The 21,268-nt window shown below is 42.3% G+C and overlaps 2 protein-coding genes across 2 annotated transcripts; both read left to right on the top strand.

The window, feature by feature from the left end:
- Positions 1-88: 88 nt before the first annotated feature.
- On the top strand, positions 89-3,367 carry polr2g (RNA polymerase II subunit G). Its single transcript, XM_071532098.1, has 8 exons — positions 89-226; positions 539-648; positions 975-1,134; positions 1,421-1,471; positions 1,611-1,676; positions 2,166-2,237; positions 2,463-2,496; positions 2,999-3,367. Exons 1-8 carry the CDS (start codon positions 215-217, stop codon positions 3,010-3,012), a joined length of 519 nt encoding a protein of 172 aa, XP_071388199.1. The 5' UTR covers positions 89-214; the 3' UTR covers positions 3,013-3,367.
- Positions 3,368-3,629: 262 nt separating this feature from the next.
- Positions 3,630-10,076, top strand: eef1g (eukaryotic translation elongation factor 1 gamma). The gene is made up of 10 exons (XM_071532097.1): positions 3,630-3,659; positions 4,590-4,748; positions 5,071-5,134; positions 5,763-5,905; positions 6,108-6,251; positions 6,577-6,706; positions 7,222-7,432; positions 8,131-8,303; positions 8,821-8,945; positions 9,438-10,076. Exons 1-10 carry the CDS (start codon positions 3,648-3,650, stop codon positions 9,594-9,596), a joined length of 1,320 nt encoding a protein of 439 aa, XP_071388198.1. The 5' UTR covers positions 3,630-3,647; the 3' UTR covers positions 9,597-10,076.
- The last annotated feature ends 11,192 nt before the right edge of the window (positions 10,077-21,268 follow it).

Genomic DNA, 21,268 nt, shown 5'->3' with positions numbered 1-21,268 from the left:
CTTTCTAGCCCCGCTCTCCTGCACTTCTCCTCCTCACCGGCAGGGGTCGAGCTGCGGACGTGCAGTGTTTTGTTTTGTCGCCACCCTCGTAACCCGGAAGAGATGTTGTTGTGAAGGAGCGAAGGGGCTCATTCATTTATCAATAAGCTTAGTGATATAATTTAGCCTAACGAGAATACTAAAGGGGAAAGATTGAGAGTTGCAAGTAACAGAAATGTTTTACCATGTAAGTAGGTGAATTGGTGGTCGTGCGAGCTGGCTAGCGGCAGCGTATGGATATTTTGTTTAGCAGTGTTTGACCAGCGTGCTAGCCGCTCGGTTAGCATGGCTAAAGTAAACTAAACGGGTTAATATGTAGAAATGCAAATCGCTTTTCGACTATTTTTGCTTGTGTTGGATTGCTCGGTAGACATACTATCAATTTTCTCTTCATTGACACAGGACATCAGACGTACTGCAACTGCACACAGCAGTTCACATTTGTAGTGATCATTAAAACCCAGACTGATGGAAGTATTGTCTTGTATTTTCTCCATAGATTTCTTTGGAGCATGAGATCTTATTACACCCGCGGTATTTTGGCCCTAACCTTCTGAACACGGTGAAACAGAAGCTGTTCACAGAAGTGGAGGGTACCTGCACCGGCAAGTGAGTGGCTCCGAGACTCATTTAATGTTCATAAAATCATAGATATTTTTCAGATGGTGTCTATTCTATTCTGAGCTTCCTAACAAGGCAGTATAAAGGCTGCAGTTTGGCTGGAAAGGAAACGTCAAATACCAACTTGATGTAATGCGTATTATTTGATGCCCGATGCTGCTGAAGTACTTTTGTTTGTTATTCATTTTGCCTGTCAAGTCATCATGAGTCAGACAGAAGTTAACCTAGTCCTTTGTCTTGCATTAGTAAAAAAAAACATTGACAAATACAAGCTGTTATTTTGTTTATTTACACCTGTTGTCCCTTTCTTTCAGGTATGGTTTTGTCATTGCAGTCACCACCATCGACAACATCGGGGCGGGTGTGATCCAGCCAGGCAGAGGGTTTGTGCTGTATCCCGTCAAGTACAAGGCCATCGTGTTCCGGCCCTTTAAGGGGGAGGTGGTGGATGCCGTGGTCACTCAGGTTAACAAGGTGAGGGGGTGGGGTGCAACCTAACAGCTCAGAGATCCGTCAGGGAAGGACGGTATAACAATCTCTCCATTAATTGGAATTGAAAAATGAGAAATATCATGGGAAACATCCATCAGGTCTAATGAAAATCTCTGAACAGTGTTTTTAACTTCATTACAATAAACACTTCATTCAATGCTTCAGTTTCATTCTTGTTCCGAGTTGAATATGAATAGATAAATAGCTGATGATACAGACTTTTCCTCTCGTAGCTTGTCTAAATTATTTTCTCCTGTGTTTCTTGCAGGTTGGACTGTTCACAGAAATCGGCCCCATGTCATGTTTCATCTCTCGCCATGTGAGTCACCTCCACATCTAGTTGTCCACTGTATGCCACAAGAGCTCTGACCTTGACCTTGTCTTGATTTCTTCATGCTGGGCAAACTGTAGGTTTCATTATGGTATCTTTATCTAATCCCAAATTTCTTCTTTTGTAGTCCATTCCCTCAGAAATGGAGTTTGACCCGAACTCCAATCCTCCTTGTTATAAGACAGTTGATGAGGTAAGATTGTTCATCCTTACTTAAACAAACACTTTACAAAAATAAATCTTTTTCCACAGCATGTGTTTAACAAATATCTGCCATATTCACTAGATAATTTCCTCTCTTAGCTTTTGACAATAATCTAATAGTAAGCTATGAGATCCATAAAGGTGTCTGCCTCTAGGTTTGATATCATTATTTTTTTCATAACTGTCCCACAATGCAAAGCATCCAGATGCCCACATTTGCTCCTACCAGTTCAGACAGAGGAAGAGGCCGCCATATTTATACCCCTAGTTCATTGCTTTTGGAAATAAAAATGCAAGGAAATTATACATTCTTGTGTATTAAATCACATATTTTGCAGTAAATTGTTTATGTGTTGGAATATATGTATTGTGTATGAACAAGTTGTCATGTCCTTGCTGGTCTGCTCTGACTTGCTGCAGCCCCTCTACTGCTGTTGGTGACATACAACTTAAGGATGTTCTTTTCCTTCTTTTTAAGGACATTGTAATCCAGCAAGATGACGAGATCCGGCTAAAGATTGTGGGAACAAGAGTGGATAAGAATGACATTGTAAGTGTACTTTTTTTTTTTTCTATCAGGACGGTCTAATCACACCTCTTTCTAGCCAGAAATACATGGAAATTGAGTGTCGCTATGGTTGAAATGTCAGAGGAAAACATGATCAGTGACCATGACAAATTCAAGTCATTTCACAGGTTGGCCTATAGTGGTGACATAGGCTGTCAGCTTAATATACAGTGAATTAAAAATAAGCTTTTTCCCCTTCTTTTTCAGTTTGCCATTGGATCGCTCATGGATGATTACCTGGGTGAGTAGTATGCCACATAATATCGTCACATGGATACTAGAGATGCTTGTTTGACTGGCATGGATTTACTTTGATAGATTTACGCTGAATCAAACTGTTCTCTACAATGGGCTAATCCTGGTTCATAGTTCAGAAGCTTTCTTGGGGGCCCTCAATTTAGTCTTTGTCTGCTATGGGAAATGTTTAGATTCAGAATCAGAAAATGTATTAAGTACAATGTACAAGGAATTTCTCTTGGTGCAGGTGTCAACATAAACAACAACATAAAAATAAAAAAATGTGTGTGTGTATATATATATATATACAATTCTACAATGAAAATACAGGATATGTGCTATGAGTTATGTGCAGATATGTGCAATGAGTGTTAAGTACAGTTACATTATAGGATCAGTAATGGATAGTAGGATTGATACTATGTATGACTGGAATTATTAAAATGTTGTTTTATTTATTGTGTGCTGCTAGATTCCTAAACTTGCCTTGTGTACTTTCTTTCCAGGTCTTGTGAGCTGATTTCCCCCAGAGAGAGCACATTTCATATGGGACATATGGGCCTGGCCATTACTTTGTTAAAATGAGTGTTTTTCTATCCTGATTGATGTGGTATGGTCACAGATGGTGAAGCCCTATAGCTACTTAATTTCATTGTGCTGTATATCTGAATTTTGGACATTTTATCGGAACTGGGCAAACTTGGAAAAAAAAAGTTTTCATGTAGCCATAAAAATACATGATATACTGACAGCTAGAGGTTGTTATGCATTAGTATAAGCCTATATAATTTGATAACTGTTTCCCTCATATAGAAGTCATAATTTCCAACAGAACCGCATATCCTTTGTTTTTGTACATGGACTGTAATAAAATATTTTATTGTTCTTATGCCTTTCTTTCTCGTTGTTTGTTCAAAGTTAAATATCTTTGCACGCCATATTACTGTTATTATTATATTATTGTTATTATTAAAATCATTATTATTATGATTATTATGATTATTTAAGTGTATTTAATCTAGCCTATGAAACATTTGACGTACGGGTTTTTTGTAAAGCCAAACGTGAACGCGGAAATCCAGTGACGCGCACGCATCCTAGCCGTAAATACGTCAGCGGAGCGCGCCCTCGTTCTTCCTTTCTCTCGTCCTGAAGATGGCGGCAGGGGTGAGTAAGATGGAGAGATGGCCGGTATGGTGCTTTCCCTGATGTTTCCTGGCGTAATCCGCTGAAAATCAGTTCCATCCGCACTCTGATGGAGTACCTTTGGGTGTAAATAATGTCCTGTGTCTGTTAGGGAGTTGCTGTGGCGTTTATTTAGTGATAAATCCATCCAGTGTGCATCCTAGCCGTTGCTATCCTGACGTAGCATTCAGGCTGAATGACGCCCTGCCTGGCCGAGGCGTGTGCCACGTTAACTTGGCTGTATTCAGGCTGGGGAAACAGCCTTTTACTCTCCCCTTTGCAGATGTACTCTCTATGTGGTGTAATGTTGAGTCAAACGCATATTCGAGCAACGTGTGTTAGTGTCTAAAGTAATGCAAATGATGACTAACGTGTTATTTTGCCGGCAATGGTGGCTAGTTAGCATATCAAGCAAGCTAATAAGCACATGAATAGTAAGTATTTCGTGTCCACCAGTAGTGTAATACATTTGGCCGTGGAAGCAGCGTTTTATCAGCTATCTAACGTTGCCCAACAGCTGCTAATTCTTATCTCAGGCATTTTAAATGGCATCCTCTGCTTGGGGGCATCTGTCAGCTCCATCAAGAACACTCCTTTTTTTTTTTTAGCGAGCCAGTTGCCTCATAGGTCCTAAACAGATTGTGTGGCTTTAGTTGCCAAAATCATGTTAGCCAAGGTATGCCATACTCTATTATAAAAAGTCTTAGGCCTAATGCATCATGGGACCATATGCCTGAACTTCCGTTACACATTGAGATAGTGCCATAAGAGCATCCTTTAGCAGACCCGACATTTTTGCCTACTCACTGAGAGGTGACGTGATCAGGTATCACTTGTATTGACTCTTAACTGGTTATGTTGCTCGTTACAGTTCATTTAATAACTCCAGTGTTGTCTCCCCTTTCTCTCCAGACTCTGTACACGTACCCAGACAACTGGAGGGCCTTCAAGGCTCAGATTGCAGCCCAGTACAGTGGTGCTCGCCTCAAGGTGGCCAGCAACCCCCCTGCCTTCACCTTCGGGCAGACGAACCGCACTCCTGCCTTCCTCAACAACTTCCCTCTGGGCAAGGTCAGTGTAACTGATATTCAGTCCGCTGCAGGGGATTACTACAGTTGCCCCAATTGCATTCGCCTGGGGGAGGGCTGCCTTCACAGTTTGACACCAGCTCCTCTTTCAGGACCGCCTCCAGCCATGCATGTGGCCTAACCAGTTACTGTAATTTTTCAATAAATCAACTAATGAAGCAGTTGTGAGGTTTTAATTAAGTGGAAGAACTTGGAACAGCCTATGGGGCATCAACTGGTTTGAGAAGCTCAAGACGACACCCGTGTTATGTAACTAACGGCCTCTCTTACATGTGCGTTAACCCTGCCCCTGTCTGCCTCTACAGGTACCTGCTTACCAGGGAGATGACGGTTTCTGTCTGTTTGAGAGTAACGCCATTGCTCACTACCGTAAGTCACACTCACAATGAACTGGTTAACTGTTTGTGTCAAAAAGTAGATCTACATTTCCATCTCACCCAAGGCCTTTGACAAATAGTTTGAATAAATGCCACTAGCTTTACGATTTGTGGGTCCTTGAGTTTACATTACCCTAGCTTGGTTTTGCTCTTGTAGATCAAATTTAACAGTCCAACTTAATTGATCAGCCGTGGCTGTAGTACATCTCCATTATGTCTTGATTAGGTATTTGCACTTAGAACTGCACAATGCTATTCCCTAACCAAACAACACTTATGTCCAACTCTCAGACACTTACCAGAAACTCGAACAACACATCGAATGTGCTCCACACTGACTCTGGATAATCAGATAAACAACTACTTTCAACTTTTCTACCAGAACTTTCTCCATTTTCATTCTGGTTGTTGTCGTAAACAGTCAGCTTCCTTCGTACCATGAAACCCCACTTTTTTGTTAGTGCTCACAGAAAATGCAGAATAGTGTGAACTATTAGTCTATAGGAACAGGAGATTTACTAAAGAGCTGAGATGAGAGCTTTTTTATTGATTGTTTAAGACTTTCCTTAATTGATTTTTTTTTTTTTTTTAAATCTGCATCCCTCCCTCCCTAACTACAGTGAGCAATGATGCCCTGCGTGGTGCCAGTCCCCAGGCCGCAGCCCAGGTGCTGCAGTGGGTGAGCTTCGCTGACGCAGAGATCATCCCTCCAGCCAGCGCTTGGGTCTTCCCCACCCTGGGAATCATGCAGTTCAACAAGCAGGTGGGCAGCTCAGTGTTTTCTGCTTAAACCGAAGACTTTAATGATTGGTTAGAAGACGGATGCCAGTTTCAGCCAGACTTCCAACATGCCACAGAGTGCAACGCCCTGTTATTGTGCTTTGGTGTGACTGGGCACTAGACTGTATATTGTAGTTTATATATTGCGTAATCCAACATAGTCATTGTTGTCTGTTTCTGTCCAGGCTACAGAGCAGGCCAAGGAGGAGGTGAAGAGGGTCCTGATGGTGCTGAACCAGCATCTGAACACCCGTACCTTCCTGGTGGGAGAGAGGGTCAGCCTGGCCGACATCAGCGTGGCCTGCTCCATGCTCTGGCTCTACAAACAGGTTTGACACGCAGCCAAGCTCCTAGTTCAACAGAAAACGTACTCACTCTTTCAATTCTTATCAGGTGTGGTTAGACAAACAAACTTTAGGAGATGTAGTCATGTGTTGACTGTGTGACCAGCTCTAGCTTGCTTGAGGCCTTTTTCTAATTATTTTTTTTTACATAGCTTTCTTAGTGCAAAACTAGATCTGTGTAATGCAAAGTTGAGACTCTCCTAAAGCCAAGATATGCCCAGCTTGAACTTTTGAACAAAATTTGAGTGAACTGAGCCTACTCCCTTTTCGCCTTCTTATAGGATCCTAATGCCTCTCTCCCCTCCTGTAGGTCCTTGAGCCTTCTTTCCGTCAGCCATACTCCAACGTGACCCGCTGGTTCGTCACCTGCGTCAACCAGCCCGAGTTCAAGGCCGTGCTCGGGGAGGTCAAGCTGTGCGAAAAGATGGCCCAGTTTGATGGTGAGTTCCTAGTAAGGAGAAAAGGCAGACACTCTGCAAGGTGCTGGCTATTGGAGCATATCGACCGCAAAGAGCAAAATTAGACATGTGGTTCTCAATTTTCTGCTGAAATGTCAGATCAGATAAGTCATGAAATGGAAAGGGTGTGCAAAATTTATTTATTCCCCCCCCCCCCCCCCCCCTACAAACTGTTTACAAGGTCTTTTAGCGAGGACTGTTCCATGAAATTTTGTGAATGAGTTCTCTTCTACAAAACCCAAAGTGCTGTTTAAAGAAAAGGGTACACAGCTGTTGGAATTTGTCACTCACTCTGTGCAACACTTTATTGTGCTCAAACAATGTTTCGTTAGCCTCTTAAAACATTTGGTGCAATTTAGGAGTAGTTTTCTGGTTTCTTAATGACTGTAAGGAGTTCTTGTAAAAGATTACACTGGTAAAACAACTAATCTCCAAGGTTCCTTGCCAGATAATGTGCAGTTTAACAGAAGACTTTTTTTTTTTTTCTCTTCCTTAAGCCAAGAAGTTCGCTGAGATGCAGCCCAAGAAAGAGGCCCCTCAGAAGAAAGAGAAGGGAGGGAAAGAGGCAGCTAAGCCCCAGGAGAAGAAGGAAAAGAAAAAGGAGGAGAAAAAGCCTGCTGCCCCTGCTGCCGAGGAGATGGACGAATGCGAAGCTGCTCTGGCCGCCGAGCCCAAAGCCAAGGACCCCTTCGCACACCTGGCAAAGAGGTATGAAGGACCCCTAACCATTATCCAAAGGCTTTCCGTGTTCATATATTGTCTCCTGGCTTCCTCTTGAACCCATCTGAAAGCAAGGGCTCAGGCTCTCTCCCACAAATCCTCCCATCTTCCCTTGATATGAGAGACTGGCGGGGGGGGGGGGGGGGATCCCCTGTCAATGGGCAAGGCGGTGTCCAGTTATGGCACTGAGTCTTAATCTGACAGGGGAAGAGAGACTTGAATCCATATTCATCCCAGTCATCTCTGTTTCAGTGAGGAAAAAGGCTGGTTCATGCTATGGGCACATATTGCACAAGATCTAGCCTCAAGATCTACACTTGACCTCACGGTACTTGATTATTTTAAGATGGAGTAGGTTGTGATAGGTAGGCTATAGTACTTCAGTTTGGCTCCTTTGTTGTTGACCACAACTCATTTTGAGACTTGTCCTGTGTTTTAGTCTTGTAGACCTCTTGAGCTTCATGGTGGGTGATGGAGAACAACTGTCCCCACCCCCAAAAATAGCATGGCTTGGTGTTGTGGGGAAAACAGCAAAACTATAGATCAACCATCTAGATAGCATTTTTGTAGTTGAACATCCAGCTCTGTCCTGTATAACGCTTCCCTAATTCCACTTGTTCTCTCTGCCTTGCATACAGCTGACAACACACACGTATGACCTAATATCGCCTCCCTCCTTCTTCCAGCCCATTCGTTATGGACGAGTTCAAGAGGAAGTACTCCAACGAGGACACCCTGAAAGTAGCCATCCCCCACTTCTGGGAGCACTTTGACCGCGAGGGCTACTCCATCTGGTACACCCAGTACAAATACCCCGAGGAGCTTACCGCCACCTTCAAGAGCTGCAACCTCATCACAGGTGAGACCCCGCAGCAGCTACTTCATCCTACACCTTATTCTAGGGGTTCATATAATCAAGCCATTTTTGTGTTATAGGCACATTTATTCATTCTTAAATTGTACTATTCAATTTTATTTTAACCACCATGTTCTAATCCCCTGTGAGCTGATTTAATTTTCTTTGTTGCTTTTTTTTAAATGGCAAATGGCAGTCCTCCAGAAGATTTTCATTATGTCTGACCCGAGTGTCCATCTGAGAGCATAAAGTTGATAATTAGGATTACTTAATGTAAGATGGGTAAAATGTGGGGATGATTTGCTAGCATTGGTTTGCTAGTGTCCTAACATAGTTATAAGAGTGACATGTCAACAGGGATCCTGGAGGATATTAGCCATTGGGAATGTTCTTGCTGGGACAGTTCTTAATTATTTTTTATAATCAAATGAAACGAACGCAGCTGCTATTGCTCATTTTGCATCTGTTTCCATTAGAGGTTAAATCACTCATTTCCTACACCCCTCCTTGTTCTTCTCAGGCATGTTCCAGCGACTGGACAAGCTCCGAAAGAACGCCTTTGCCAGCGTCCTCCTGTTTGGCGGCAACAACGACAGCATTATCTCTGGGATCTGGGTCTTCAGAGGCCAGGAACTGGCTTTCACTGTAAGTATCTGGAAGAGTGGACACACTTTCCAAGAGGTCCTGAACTATTATGTCACTGCCCTCAACGTTTTAAGAGCCGTTTCAAGAAACTGACTTGGGTTGTGTTCCCTGATTGTCCTGGTTTGTGTGAGAGGAACCTGATTTGAGATTTAATTTGACCAGTCTAATTGGGCTCCATTCTCTGGGTGCTTCACCTCCCATTTGGTTGTTGAGCTATGACAACATTTAAAATTGAAAGTGCAATGTTGGTTAGGAGCTTCACTATTAAAAGTTGGTATAGAATTTTGGAATTTTATTCAAATGATATCTGAATAATCACTGTATTATACACTTTGATCAAAAAGTATGAGTTTTTTTTTTTAAATGGGTGATCTATCCTCTGATAACTGGAGCTTTAATCCATGTATGTGTGCAGCTAGGAGTGGTGCATTTTCAGTTAATCAAGCCCACGGCTAATTCACACAACTGATGCCTTGTTGTTTTCCTCCCCAGCTGAGTGATGACTGGCAGATCGACTACGAGTCATACGACTGGCGCAAGCTGGACCCAGACAGCGAGGAGTGCAAGACCATGGTGAAGGAGTACTTCTCCTGGGAGGGAGAGTTTAAGCATGTGGGCAAACCAGTCAACCAGGGCAAGATCTTCAAGTGAGAGGACAGCGGGACAGTCTGAACGAAAGCACTCTGCGCTTCTGCTATCCATCGACACTTAAACCTACAGACTTTCAGCCACCATGTACTTACTTAACTGCAGGAACAACTTGGAACGACAGTATTTCAAGTCGGGAATGGATTGTGTCTCAGTGGCCCCAAAGTGTTTTTTTTTTTTTTTCTTTTTTTTTTTTGAGTTGAAATAAAGCATTTTCCACAATGCCATTATTTGAATTTGACTTGTGTGCTGTATGACTTGCGTTTAAATGTGATGTGTTGAAGGATTTACAGTTTTTGAGTTTTGTTTTCCTTGAGTTGTAACCCATCTACATATCCACTTGATTTCCCGATTCTTGTCCAATCAGAGCTGGACCCAGAAAAGGAAAAGACGGGAATAATACTTGGAAAGTCAGCAGTGAGTACATAATGGCCTAATGTGGTGCGCTGTGAACAATAAACAAAGTAAACATTTGTGACTCAACTTAATTTTTCATTGTGGCCTATCAGACCATTTTGGTGATGTTTTTTTAGTTGATATTTTGCATTCCAAAAAAAACTTCAAAGCTAGAGAAAGGAGTATATTCAGTCTGGAACTTCATTGGTTATTGAAAAAGCAGCTGAACAGTGCTGTTAAAATAGGAAAACCCGTGTCTATATAGGTAGCTTCAACTGTAGATGCAATGCTCAAGTATCCCTGCAGAGGGCATACAAGCACTTATATTGGATGAATGGTGAATGCAGTCTGGCAGAGAAGGAAAATGACTGGGTTCAACTCTGGTTGCTTAACTCCCTTATATTCACTCAAACTACAGCAGAGAACAGCGTCGTCCATTTTAAACCATAGGTTCCTATTGTTTGACTTGCCTTGTCTCCCCAAGGAGGGGAAGCCTGGAGCAGTTATTGGAGAACAGGAATAGCATAGCAACAAAATACTGACATTGTAAGCACCAGTTCAGGAGTAATTTCTGTAAAAAGTCTAGTTTTGACTTGAAAGTTACCCTTACTGTGGGTTACCAGAACCCTTCTGACCACTTATTGTAACAAGTTCAGTCTAATTGAAAATTATGAATATACCATTATCCTTGCATACCAGTTAGTCATATTTTGCTTGCAGACTACAGTAGGATATTAAATGTTTCCTTTGCCAAAACCCACGACAATGTTCATCAGATTTACTTGCAAGCTTGTGTATCAGAGGATATGAATGCTATTAAATAGACTAAATACTAAATAATTAATGAGCATCATGAGCTTTGATGGTAGGCTACATTACATTTTTTAAGCAAAACCCACTGAATGTTCATCAGTGTACATGCAAGCTGACGTTTTTAAAATTTATATCAAGCTACATGAACACTTTTAAGTAGACAAAAGATCAGAGAATGAATCATCATCATGACCTGACAGGCCCTCTGGGCAGATTAAATCTGTTATGTGGTTTGACCGCACCCACGTTCAGACACTGTAGACTCAGTATATGGGAGCCTGCTTGGTCTGCACTGGAACTCAGGGCCACTAAAGCTAAATTGACAACAGTTTGGATTTCCAGTGTATCCCCCACTTATTTCTGTGGAAGCACTGAGCTGCTCACTTTATTGGAATCAGAATGAACACCTTGTTTGGGGCTACAAACTTGATTTCCTTCTTTTGTTTTAGCGATTTGGGGAAATGTTTCAGCGGCTTTATGATTTATGTCTTCGCCGGACACATTTTAATTTAGAGGAAAGAGACCACAAGGACTCAATCTAACACACCCAATCATACAAAAGGTTGCAATACTGTTTTGATCATTTGTGTCGGATCACCGGTTCCCACACACCTGCCAGACAGGCTCCTTCTGCCATGCCCAATTTCTTTGTTCACAGCCTGATTATGTATTGTGTATGACTGCTGTTTAAATAAACCACCTGGCCCATCCTTTATTATGAGTTCTGATGAATTTAATCATCTTTTATCCGTTTTGACAGGTTCAATAAATGATAAGAAAGCATAATCAATCTTGGTTAAATCAATGGACATAAATGTTTTATTCTGCATTGATTAAAGTTTAAAAGTTGCTGGGTGGATCCTTGTCTCTCCCTCTCTCTCTCAGACACACACACACACACACGCACACACACGCGAAAGATGCACAAGAAAGGAATCTCATCCAGGAGTGAGTCAGATGTGTCATTTTTTCCAACTACACTAGACTACACGTGATTCGAGATAATTTTGGCGCAACCATCTTCCACCATAATGTTGAATCGGGGCGGCCATTTTAGTTTGTTCTGTGGTCTCATGGAAATCAGAAAATGGAAATGTTCCCACAACAGTGAAGCGCCCAAGTCCTTGAACACATGACTCACTCATCCTGTGGATCGTGGAAGAGGGCTGTAACTTGAACAAATAACTTCAGCTTCACCCACATCATCAACATTACAACACTGCTGATGGCTAACCCTTCCACTGCTGAAACCCCCATCCTCATGCAATCAGAAGGTTATATGAAATTATTGTGAGCAGAACAAGCAGTAGCACCGCACACACACACACACACACACACACACACACACACACACACACACTTCTTGCCGTAAGTTTCCAACTCAAGTACATACAATCCCCCGCTCCTTAGGTTTGTTTAGTAACTTCAGAGTTAAAACCTTAAACCAAAGCAAGCCACAAGAACAATACACAGTCCAATGCCAACAGCAACATTTTCTCTTCCAGTCCTGCCAACCTTCCTCCCCCTGGTCTTTATTTCTTTCTTGGCCTCACACTCACTATTACTTTTTCCTTCCTCTCTCCCTTTCCTCTCTCTCCCTCTCTCTCTCTCTCTCTCGCTCTCTGCATGAACATTTTTTTCTTTTTCATGTGTTCGTGCGCGATGGGGGGATTTTTTGTCTTAAAAGCAGTTGCAGCGAGGAGAGGAGTGCCGGCGAGGGAGGAACACGAGAGAGAGAGAGAGAGAGAGAGAGAGAGAGGCTGCATTGTTTCACTACACTGGGTCCCTGTGTGGCTGTCAGCCCCCCTGTAGGAGCTTTAAGCGTGGTATGCATGTGCTGAGCATCTGGCGGTTGTAAGACACACATCTGGAAAAGAGTGAGGCGGCGGCGGGCTCGGGACAGGGAGGTGAACAACTAACTCTGGGGGAGTCCAGAGGCTCGCCCGCCTCACCCCGAAATCTCTCCCCCCCCCCCCCCCCCCCCCCAACTCCAAGCGTTCTCTCTTGAATACAACTCGAACATAACTTCGATCGATATGGAAGTTGCTCTACTTTGGATTCAGCAAAGCGTCAATTCTAGAAGGAGTGAGTTATAATTACACAGTAGGCTGTGCAGATTTTTTTAGGATGTAGCTGTGGCCACAGAGTCCTTAAATAGGAATTCCTCCCCCTGTCCTTTTTGGCATGTTTACGGCCCAGCTAGGACGTCTGGGCTTAATGGCCAATATAAGAGTGTCGGTATTGTTAATCGGTTGGTGGGACGTCTCCAGGCTGACAGAAACAACACCCGGCCACCGCACACACGCAGTCCCACCCTCGCCGTTTTATGGAATCTCCCCCAGACGCTGGTCTGAGGTCAGGTTTGCAGTCCTGCTAACACACACACACACACACACACACACTAATGTCTAGGGTTAGGAAATGGGGGCAGGGAACTGGGTCCTTAGTCAGCACTACAGGGAAACCTAGAGCGTCCCCTCTTTGTATTTAAGGTACAGTACTGGGACGTGTGAATACTATACCAGAATTCGAGCAAAGGCAGCAAGGCAGTAAATGACTAAGCGAGCAAAATTGTAAAACAGAGTGATAAGGCCAAGTATGCACGCTTTCCAAGAGAGACTGTGTGTTTTGCGAAAGCCGAAACGCCTATCTATTCTACACACATCCGAGTGTATCCGCGGCCAGGAATGTAACCTTTGGATTGTAGCTCCTCTCGCTATCTTTTCCGGGGTGTGGGGCGTCTCTCCCCATATGTGCACTTAAAGGGGTGTGCTCTGCGCATTTCTCCGTGGCACTAAAATGCAACATAGTAATTCAGCACCGGAATGGAATGAGGGAGGTCAAAGGTGAGCCTGCTGAGGGGAAATAGCTGAAGAGGGCAGGGGAGGACCAGATGATATAGAGCAGTAACCAGGCAGGCGCAGCCACATAACAATGCCTGCAAGTAACCTTCTTTTACTGGAGCGCGGAGTAGTCAGTGTTTACAGTGCTGATTATTTATTAGTTATTGCTTGCTTGGGCCGTGTTGCCTTGCAACAGAACTCGCCAGTGCGAGAGCAGAGAGAGAAGTGCGTGAGACAAGAGGGAAGAGAGGAGAGGTACGGCAGAGGGAAAACAGACAGCCCCTGCACTTTTGGACATGAAACCCCAGAGTTGCTCCTGGCTCATATTACCAGAATTCGGAGGTGGGGCACTGGAAGTGATGTTGTCAAACTGAGGCAAAACTACAATACGCACTACCATGACTACCAAGTACAGAAATATTGATCACTGTTGTGGAAAATACAGAATAGGAAGAAATGTTTGGAGTTCAGTAAAAAAGATTTGATGATTTACTCTCCCTTGGTCTATCTGCCAGTTGGTGCACTATGAGTATATGTACTTTTTTATTGTGGTTTATTCTGGTTTATTGTGCTACAGACAGATGGATAAACAAATTGATAAGCGTACAGAGTTATTAGGTTTTTCGAAAAATTTTGTTTGTCACAAGATATCTTAATTGTAATTTAATTAGCGTGAACTAAACTTTTCATTCGCTTATTTCTGGCTGCTGAGCCAGAGGAACAATGATACTACAATTAATATGAGGTTAACTGCTTTGGGTGGTGGTTTGGGTGTGCACTCATCCACCAATCAGCCCCAGGATATTATAAATTATTTTCTCATGAGACCAAGTGCCTCAAGTAGTGTAACAATGCCTGTCATTTTTAACAGGGACTTTGCAGACATACCCACTAACAACAGCACGGTTAAGGTTAAACTGAGGTGTTTTAACTTTAAAGACGTGAAGCGGGACGCTCCTTGAAGGTTTCAGTGAAGTTGCAGGCGTCAGCAGACAGGTACCCCAACCCCACATTTGTAAGGATTGATTGCTACTTCATGTGTTGACTTGCTGGTGGTTTCCATCCCACCCAAAGAAAGGGTTGAACGGTTGGAACATTTACAGCTATGACTGGAATGCGGCGCTGAGGAAGGTATCTGCTTGTGTTGAAGCAGAACAGATGAGTCGGGCTGCAGGGAGGAGACACTGTTGCAAAACCGCTTATCTCTCCTCTGGATCAATAGTTTGAAACTGGGAAGAGTCAGTTATGGGCAGGCCCCATTGAGAAATCAACGTTTTACGTATTGATGACACATTATGCAGTAGTAGGCTAATCAGGTATGCAAACGCAGGTAACACAGAGATATGTGTTTCATCACGAATGTGTCAAAACAAAGGCATTATTACACTTTTTAGGTGAGATGTTGAAATTATAGGAGGAGCAATGCTGGTGCACCTGAGGCAAAGTCTCGGGTTTACTCAATTACCCTGACTGCACAGTGTGGCGGCTGCGGCAAGACCGAACCTGTCAAAGGTGTTACTCTGGATCTGTGCTCAGATGAGTCTGATGTGCAAACACATAAAGTCTGCTCACACTGTATCAAAAACAACAAGAGGGCTCTTTCTAAAAAACGATTACAAACTGTGTGAAAAGTTACGCTGCCTAGTTTGTTACTACATTACAAACTGCTTTGTGGCATGTGATATTTATCTATACACACACAGGGCATTGCTATGGAAACATACCCTGCAAGAACTTGCCCCCTTGCTTATTATGTTGCCATGGCAGCCATCCCAGAATAGTCCTTTTTCTTTTTTTTTTCGTTCTCTGTCCCTCCCTCGTGTTCGTGACTCACAACTTGCAGTGGAAACCACAATTCAATCTGTCTCTCATTCCCCTTTTTTCCCTTACATTCTTTTCTCTACCAAAGGAGCAGCCTGCCTTTCTGAATCATGTGCGTGTGTGTGTGTGTGTGTGTGTATGTGTGTGAGAGTGAGTGTGTGTGGAGGGGGGGAATTCCGAAAAGATTACCAATGATGAGTTACTATGGTGATGGCAAATATCAGGCGTGGTGACCTGTGTGTTGCGAGATACTGTATCTTGACACTGTCGTTAGTGGACTGTGATTTCTTTGTAGTTGTAATCTCTTATATCCATGGATACACTCCAGTCTTAATGGTTACTTTGAGTCCACTTTGTTTTGAAAAGTTTCTGCTCATGGTCTGCTGCCTGCCAGGGAGGCAAAGGTTTGACTTTAGATAAGACCAACTTAAATCAAATGGCAGTATTCCAACACAGCTGCGACTGTTGCATGCAATAACTGAGGTAAAGAGATACGTATATTACATAATACATGAATAAATGACATAATAGATTGTTGACATTGTGAATGGGAATATTATCACTCCACCTTTGTCATAGCTCCATAGTTGGCCAAGATGATGAAGGTAATCCAATTAAAAGCGCTAATTAGATAAAAAAGATTAAAAGATTAAAAAAGCTAATCACAAGGACAATGATATTCCTCTTCAACTTTCTCTCCTGGTTTGTAAGAGAGAATCGATCTTATGCTGCTGAGCTCCTCAAAGCCCCACCGGCCTCAGTGTGAGCAAATAAAGGAAAGAAGCAAAAGCAGACTGGAGATGATTTTCAATCCAAAAGAGCGACGTTTTCCATACGAAGACAGGCAGCAGGCGATAGGTTAACATTTGATTTTAATTTGATTATGTTTTGAAATTAAAATGGAAAGTAAATGTTTAGAACTGATTTCTTTCTTCTCTTCTAGAAAGGTTTATTACTAATAAAGTTGTGTTAGTTTTAATACTAAAAAGCCATAATTTAGTTAGTTAAGTTAGACTTTAGAGAATTACATTGTTCCTGATTTAAATCGGTTCAACATTAGAAAAATAAAATACAGAATACAAACAGAACAATCTCAAACAAAACACAAACCCAAAGTAGCCTACCATTGTCTACAAACCAGAAAAGTATGAACACATTATAAATGAAAAGGTTACTAATAAAATAATTTCATTTGCAGGCAATTCTTGACAAATACAGTAGTAACCTTTTTGGCTATCATTCATCTCCATTCGTACAAAGCTTATTAAAGTCATCTGCATAGATATATGATTGACTTAAAAAAAAAAAAAAAAAAGTTAAGATTCAAGTAATTTAACTGGTGCGCACGGAAATCTATCTGGTGCGCACCAGAAACTAACCCGTGTGCACAAGAAAGTATTGTGTGCGCACGGGATAGTTTCTGGTGCGCACCAGATAGTTTTCCATGTGCACCAGAAACTTAAAGATTTTTTTTTCTGAAAGAGTTTCTCATGAGCGCAGGAAACTTTCTCTAACTATCTGGTGCGCACCAGAAACTATCCCATGCGCACGCAATTTCTTGTGAGCACGGGAAACTTTCTCGTGAGCACGGGAAACTTTCTCGTCGCCACAGGATAGTTTCTGGTGTGCACCAGATAGTTTTCCGTGCGCACCAGATAGTTTTCCGTGCGCACCAAAAAATTAAAGATTTTTTTTTTTTGCCCATGTCCCCTTGGGGGCTCCATAGCTTTGCTTTGTTTTGATTTGTTACCGAACATTTCTTCTGCATATTGTCGCTGTGGTCCGAAAACCTTACAACTCCAATTTTGGAGAGTTTCATATTTTAATTTAAATGAAACGATCACATGCTCCTATATGGGTTGGAAAATTCCACAACTCTTGGCTTTATGAAACCCTTCCAGAACCCATTGGATAAACTCAAAAATGCATGGTGGTCAAGCTAAAAAACAAGGCTGTTATTCTTGTTGCTGACATTTTGGAGATAGTAGGTTTTCACCAACAACACTGACATGTAGCTATGTGTGTTCTGGGGGGAAAACAGCAAGGAAGAACCTCACTGTGAAGTCCAGCATGCATCTGTATCGGTCTTGGGGATTTCACCCCTTCAGAGCCTCAGTACTGTGGCATTCCAACAGTTTACCATGAAGCCCAATCCTCTGCAAGTAAACAATGACAGAATCAGAAATAAAAAATCTGAGAAGTTGATTTCAATTTCCAGCAACAGCTTGAAACTGCATCTCCATAATAGTTCTGGCAACATTTTTTCCTTAGGAACATATAATAGCTCAGTCTTTGTGCTGTTTATCTGTTGGAGCCTTTCTGACTCATCTGCAACAATGGTGCATTTATTTATGGAGAGCACTAGATGAATCTGTAATGGACTGTCTTTGACATTCTTGGACGCTGACACTGTCTTGTCTGACAATGTTTATTTGACAATGTCCTCTGCATCGGGTGGAGAAACACTTGACACAACATTGACAGTATTTCCCATTGTGTAAACATCTAATGAAGTTGGTATAACAAAGATCTTACAGTCTTTTTTTTGCTCGCAATCTCCGCTTTGCAAGGCTGCCCACTTTTACCAGTGATTACAGCGACTCGCTCCAGATGCAAACTGGACTCCAGCACACAGCCATTTAAGTTTATTGACATTTGCGAGCAACCACAAACACAACAAACCGAGCTCAGTTTCAGAGAAAGCAAGATGCTTTAAAAAGCGTTGCTGTCACAGTTTTTCTTGCTTTTAGTGCCGTTCAAAATTCCTCTCAGCCTTTCAGTTGTATTCATTGCAGAACAGAGGTGACAAATAAATGAATCTCATATTGAGGAAGTTTGCTTCAAAATGAGAGTGCACCATTTGAAAAATGTGACACCGGCCCTGACAAAAAGATTGCTGGCATGAGAGTAAAGCTCATTATTGAATATTCTTGAAGGAATTGGTTATCCAATAGTATTTTAAAGGGAGGAACCTTTTTTTAAACTGAGCATCAAACACTAAGCTACATTCCAAAATGTATTGGAATGAACCCCTTCTATTATATCTCATGTTCTAGTAAATGCTCTTGATGACTCACAGACGCGGGCCATTTTCCAGGCACACTGCTATTATTGTTTGAATGGAAGAAAGAATTTCAGTTGCAAATCGTGACATTTTAGAAGTGGAGTATAGGAATGTTCCTTCTGCTGATCACATCCAAACCTTTATCAGCCTTTTAAAAATGTTGTAAAAATGCTGTTGAAATCTGATCAGATAGTCCTCTGTGACTGATTAAACCTGCGTTGCACAATCAAATTGTCCTAAAAGTACAATTCACACCCATCTGGCACTTATATGTATGGGCCGAGCCAAAATAATTGCTCAAAGAAATTGATATTATTCAAACTACCATTTGATCCAGGTGTGGTGTCACTTTTGTCTAATCGGATCACAATCTACTGTATCACTCTGACCAGCGCAATGTGACTTGTGACTTCCCTTATCCTGTGGGAGACATTAATCACACACACAAACTCACACAGACGCAAAACAAGCACACGCACACACACGCACACACGCCCACTAGCACATTCAACCATCTATCCCCATCTAATCCTCTGATTTTCTTCTCCCCTACAGTCCGAGCTGCTCTGTTTGCATTGTAGTCATGGGCCGTGACTCACCGTGAGTCTAAGCCAAGCTATTTGCACTGGTTCACACTGGTTGACACACCTAGGACCAGGAAACACACCCATTCCCACATATCCTTGTATTCATCTGCAGTGACTTTCCACAAGGCGGGTGACAGGCAGAGGGGATGCAGCTTGTGAAAACAGACACTGAATGTACAGAATATCAGGTGCATCTTCCTGATGTTGCAGCCTCTTTTACACAATCCACATCTCAAGTATCTCAAAGCTTAAAAATCCTTAACTCGTCCTCTTCTCTTTATCTACTTCTCCTCCTTTGTGATTGGTATAGATTAATAAGGGAAATCAATAAGGGATAATGGCTTTTACCTGGATTCACCTCATCAGTGTAAAAGAGCAAGTATCTCAAATATTTTGTGCATTCAGTGTAGTTGTGTTATGTTACTTATGCAAGGAATTGGATTGGGAGGGAAGTGTCTACAGTGAAGAACATTTGACAGGGAAATAGCATGCTGAACATTGCTGTAAAAAAAAAAAAAAAAAAAAAGACCAGTCAAAAATTGGACACACTTGATTGAATATACTATGTTTTTCATTTTCTTAAAGCCACTTTGATCTAAAGCCTTATGATTAAATGCTTGAAATGTGTTTCTTAGACAAATATAAATAGTGAAGTTGATGCCTGTGTATGAATTTCTTTCCAAAGCCTTTGCCTTTCCATCAAGGCAAAGGGCGGCTACTTTAAAGAATCTAAAATATATGATAGTTTTGATTTGTTTAACACACACTACAGTTTGGACGGGCGCCCTGCTGTAGACGCGTGCTCAGGTCCTGTTCAGTTGCCTGTCTGACAGCAGGTATTGCTTGAAGCTGAAACTGTTCTTCAAAGGCAGCAACAGCCACACCTTCAGCGGCAAGAAGTCAAACAGCCGTGGAGCTGAGTAAACAGGTGCAGTAGCAGGATACTTTGTGTGAGGAGTGTGAGCATCGGGCCTTTCTACTGGTGCGACGCCTCGCTTCTGCAGCTCAAACTGGCAACCAGCAGACCTTTAAAAAGAGGATGGGAGCACAAATGTGTGGAGATAATAAAATGATGTAATCCATAGCGTTTATACCCACACATACCCAGAATTTGGCATTAAAAAAAAGCCAGGTTTTAGAACTTTCTAACCCCTAATGTGTTTTAAATGAGGAACCCTCTTACTGTTCTTTAGAATTGTTTATGAAAACACTGTTACTGTCCAAAGAGTAATGCAATACCCTGCTTCATACAGGGTCCTTTAGGGTTCCTGCTTATCTTACACATGGTTGGAATTACTCCTTTGCTTTTACCTCGGCATGAATACGCCGGGGCATGCACACACCTACACACACACACACACACACGATCAGAGACAAACACACACGCGCACAGTGGGTCCTCTGCTTTTGTGGGACCGCTGCACCCTGTTTTTGAGAGAAAACAAAATCAGAGCTCTCTTGACTCATGGTGGTGTAATGTGGTAATATGTGAGAGTGTGTGTGTATGTGAATGTGTGTGTGTGCCACTCCCTGTTGGCTTCTCCCTACAAAAGCCACGCAGCAACTTCCTCTGTGTTTGCTCTACTCCTTGTCTGTTGTTTGCCGTTTCACCTCATGGGTGTGACATGTGGAGAGGGGTGTTTCAAGGACAAGCTTTACATTGAACGTCGGCAGCAAGCGCCAATGTATACACACACACACACACACACACACAGGGCGCATGCACATTAACACTCACACATGCACATACACACATATCCCACATACATGTCCAATTTGCAATGTGTATGAAATTACAAACATATGCTTATGCACACACACACACACACACACACACAAATACACATATCCTACACCTCCTACACATCCTATCCAGTCATACTGTTTAAATTACTGAACTCATATATTTATCAGACATTTCCATCTTTAAGCCTGTAAGGCTCCAATTGCTGATCCCACATTACAGGTAATCCCTGGCTGAACTAGTCTGAGAAACCGCCCCTTATGGCGCTGTCTCATAGACTTGTGTCATCAATTCTCATATTTCTCCAACGCATTAGAGTACACGCAAAAATTCAAGACTGGCACTGTGTGATCCTGTGCGATCATTTGCATTATTTTGCATTTTCTAAAATAAAAAATGTCTCAAAG

Source organism: Centroberyx affinis, unplaced genomic scaffold (genome assembly GCF_046629955.1).
Source record: "Centroberyx affinis isolate AG114_WGS23_722 - 3 ecotype Tasmania unplaced genomic scaffold, CSIRO-AGI_Caff_v1 ptg002162l_1, whole genome shotgun sequence".
NCBI lineage: Eukaryota > Metazoa > Chordata > Actinopteri > Beryciformes > Berycidae > Centroberyx > Centroberyx affinis.
Note: the sequence above shows the minus strand (reverse complement) of the source record. Positions and strands in the feature narration are given on the sequence as shown.

Coding starts and splice junctions, on each gene's coding strand:
- eef1g (XM_071532097.1), top strand. Junction 4,749..5,070: donor ACAACTTCCCTCTGGGCAAG/GTCAGTGTAACT, acceptor CTGCCTCTACAG/GTACCTGCTTACCAGGGAGA. Junction 5,135..5,762: donor TAACGCCATTGCTCACTACC/GTAAGTCACACT, acceptor CCCTAACTACAG/TGAGCAATGATGCCCTGCGT.
- polr2g (XM_071532098.1), top strand. Junction 1,677..2,165: donor GTTATAAGACAGTTGATGAG/GTAAGATTGTTC, acceptor CTTCTTTTTAAG/GACATTGTAATCCAGCAAGA. Junction 2,238..2,462: donor GAGTGGATAAGAATGACATT/GTAAGTGTACTT, acceptor CTTCTTTTTCAG/TTTGCCATTGGATCGCTCAT.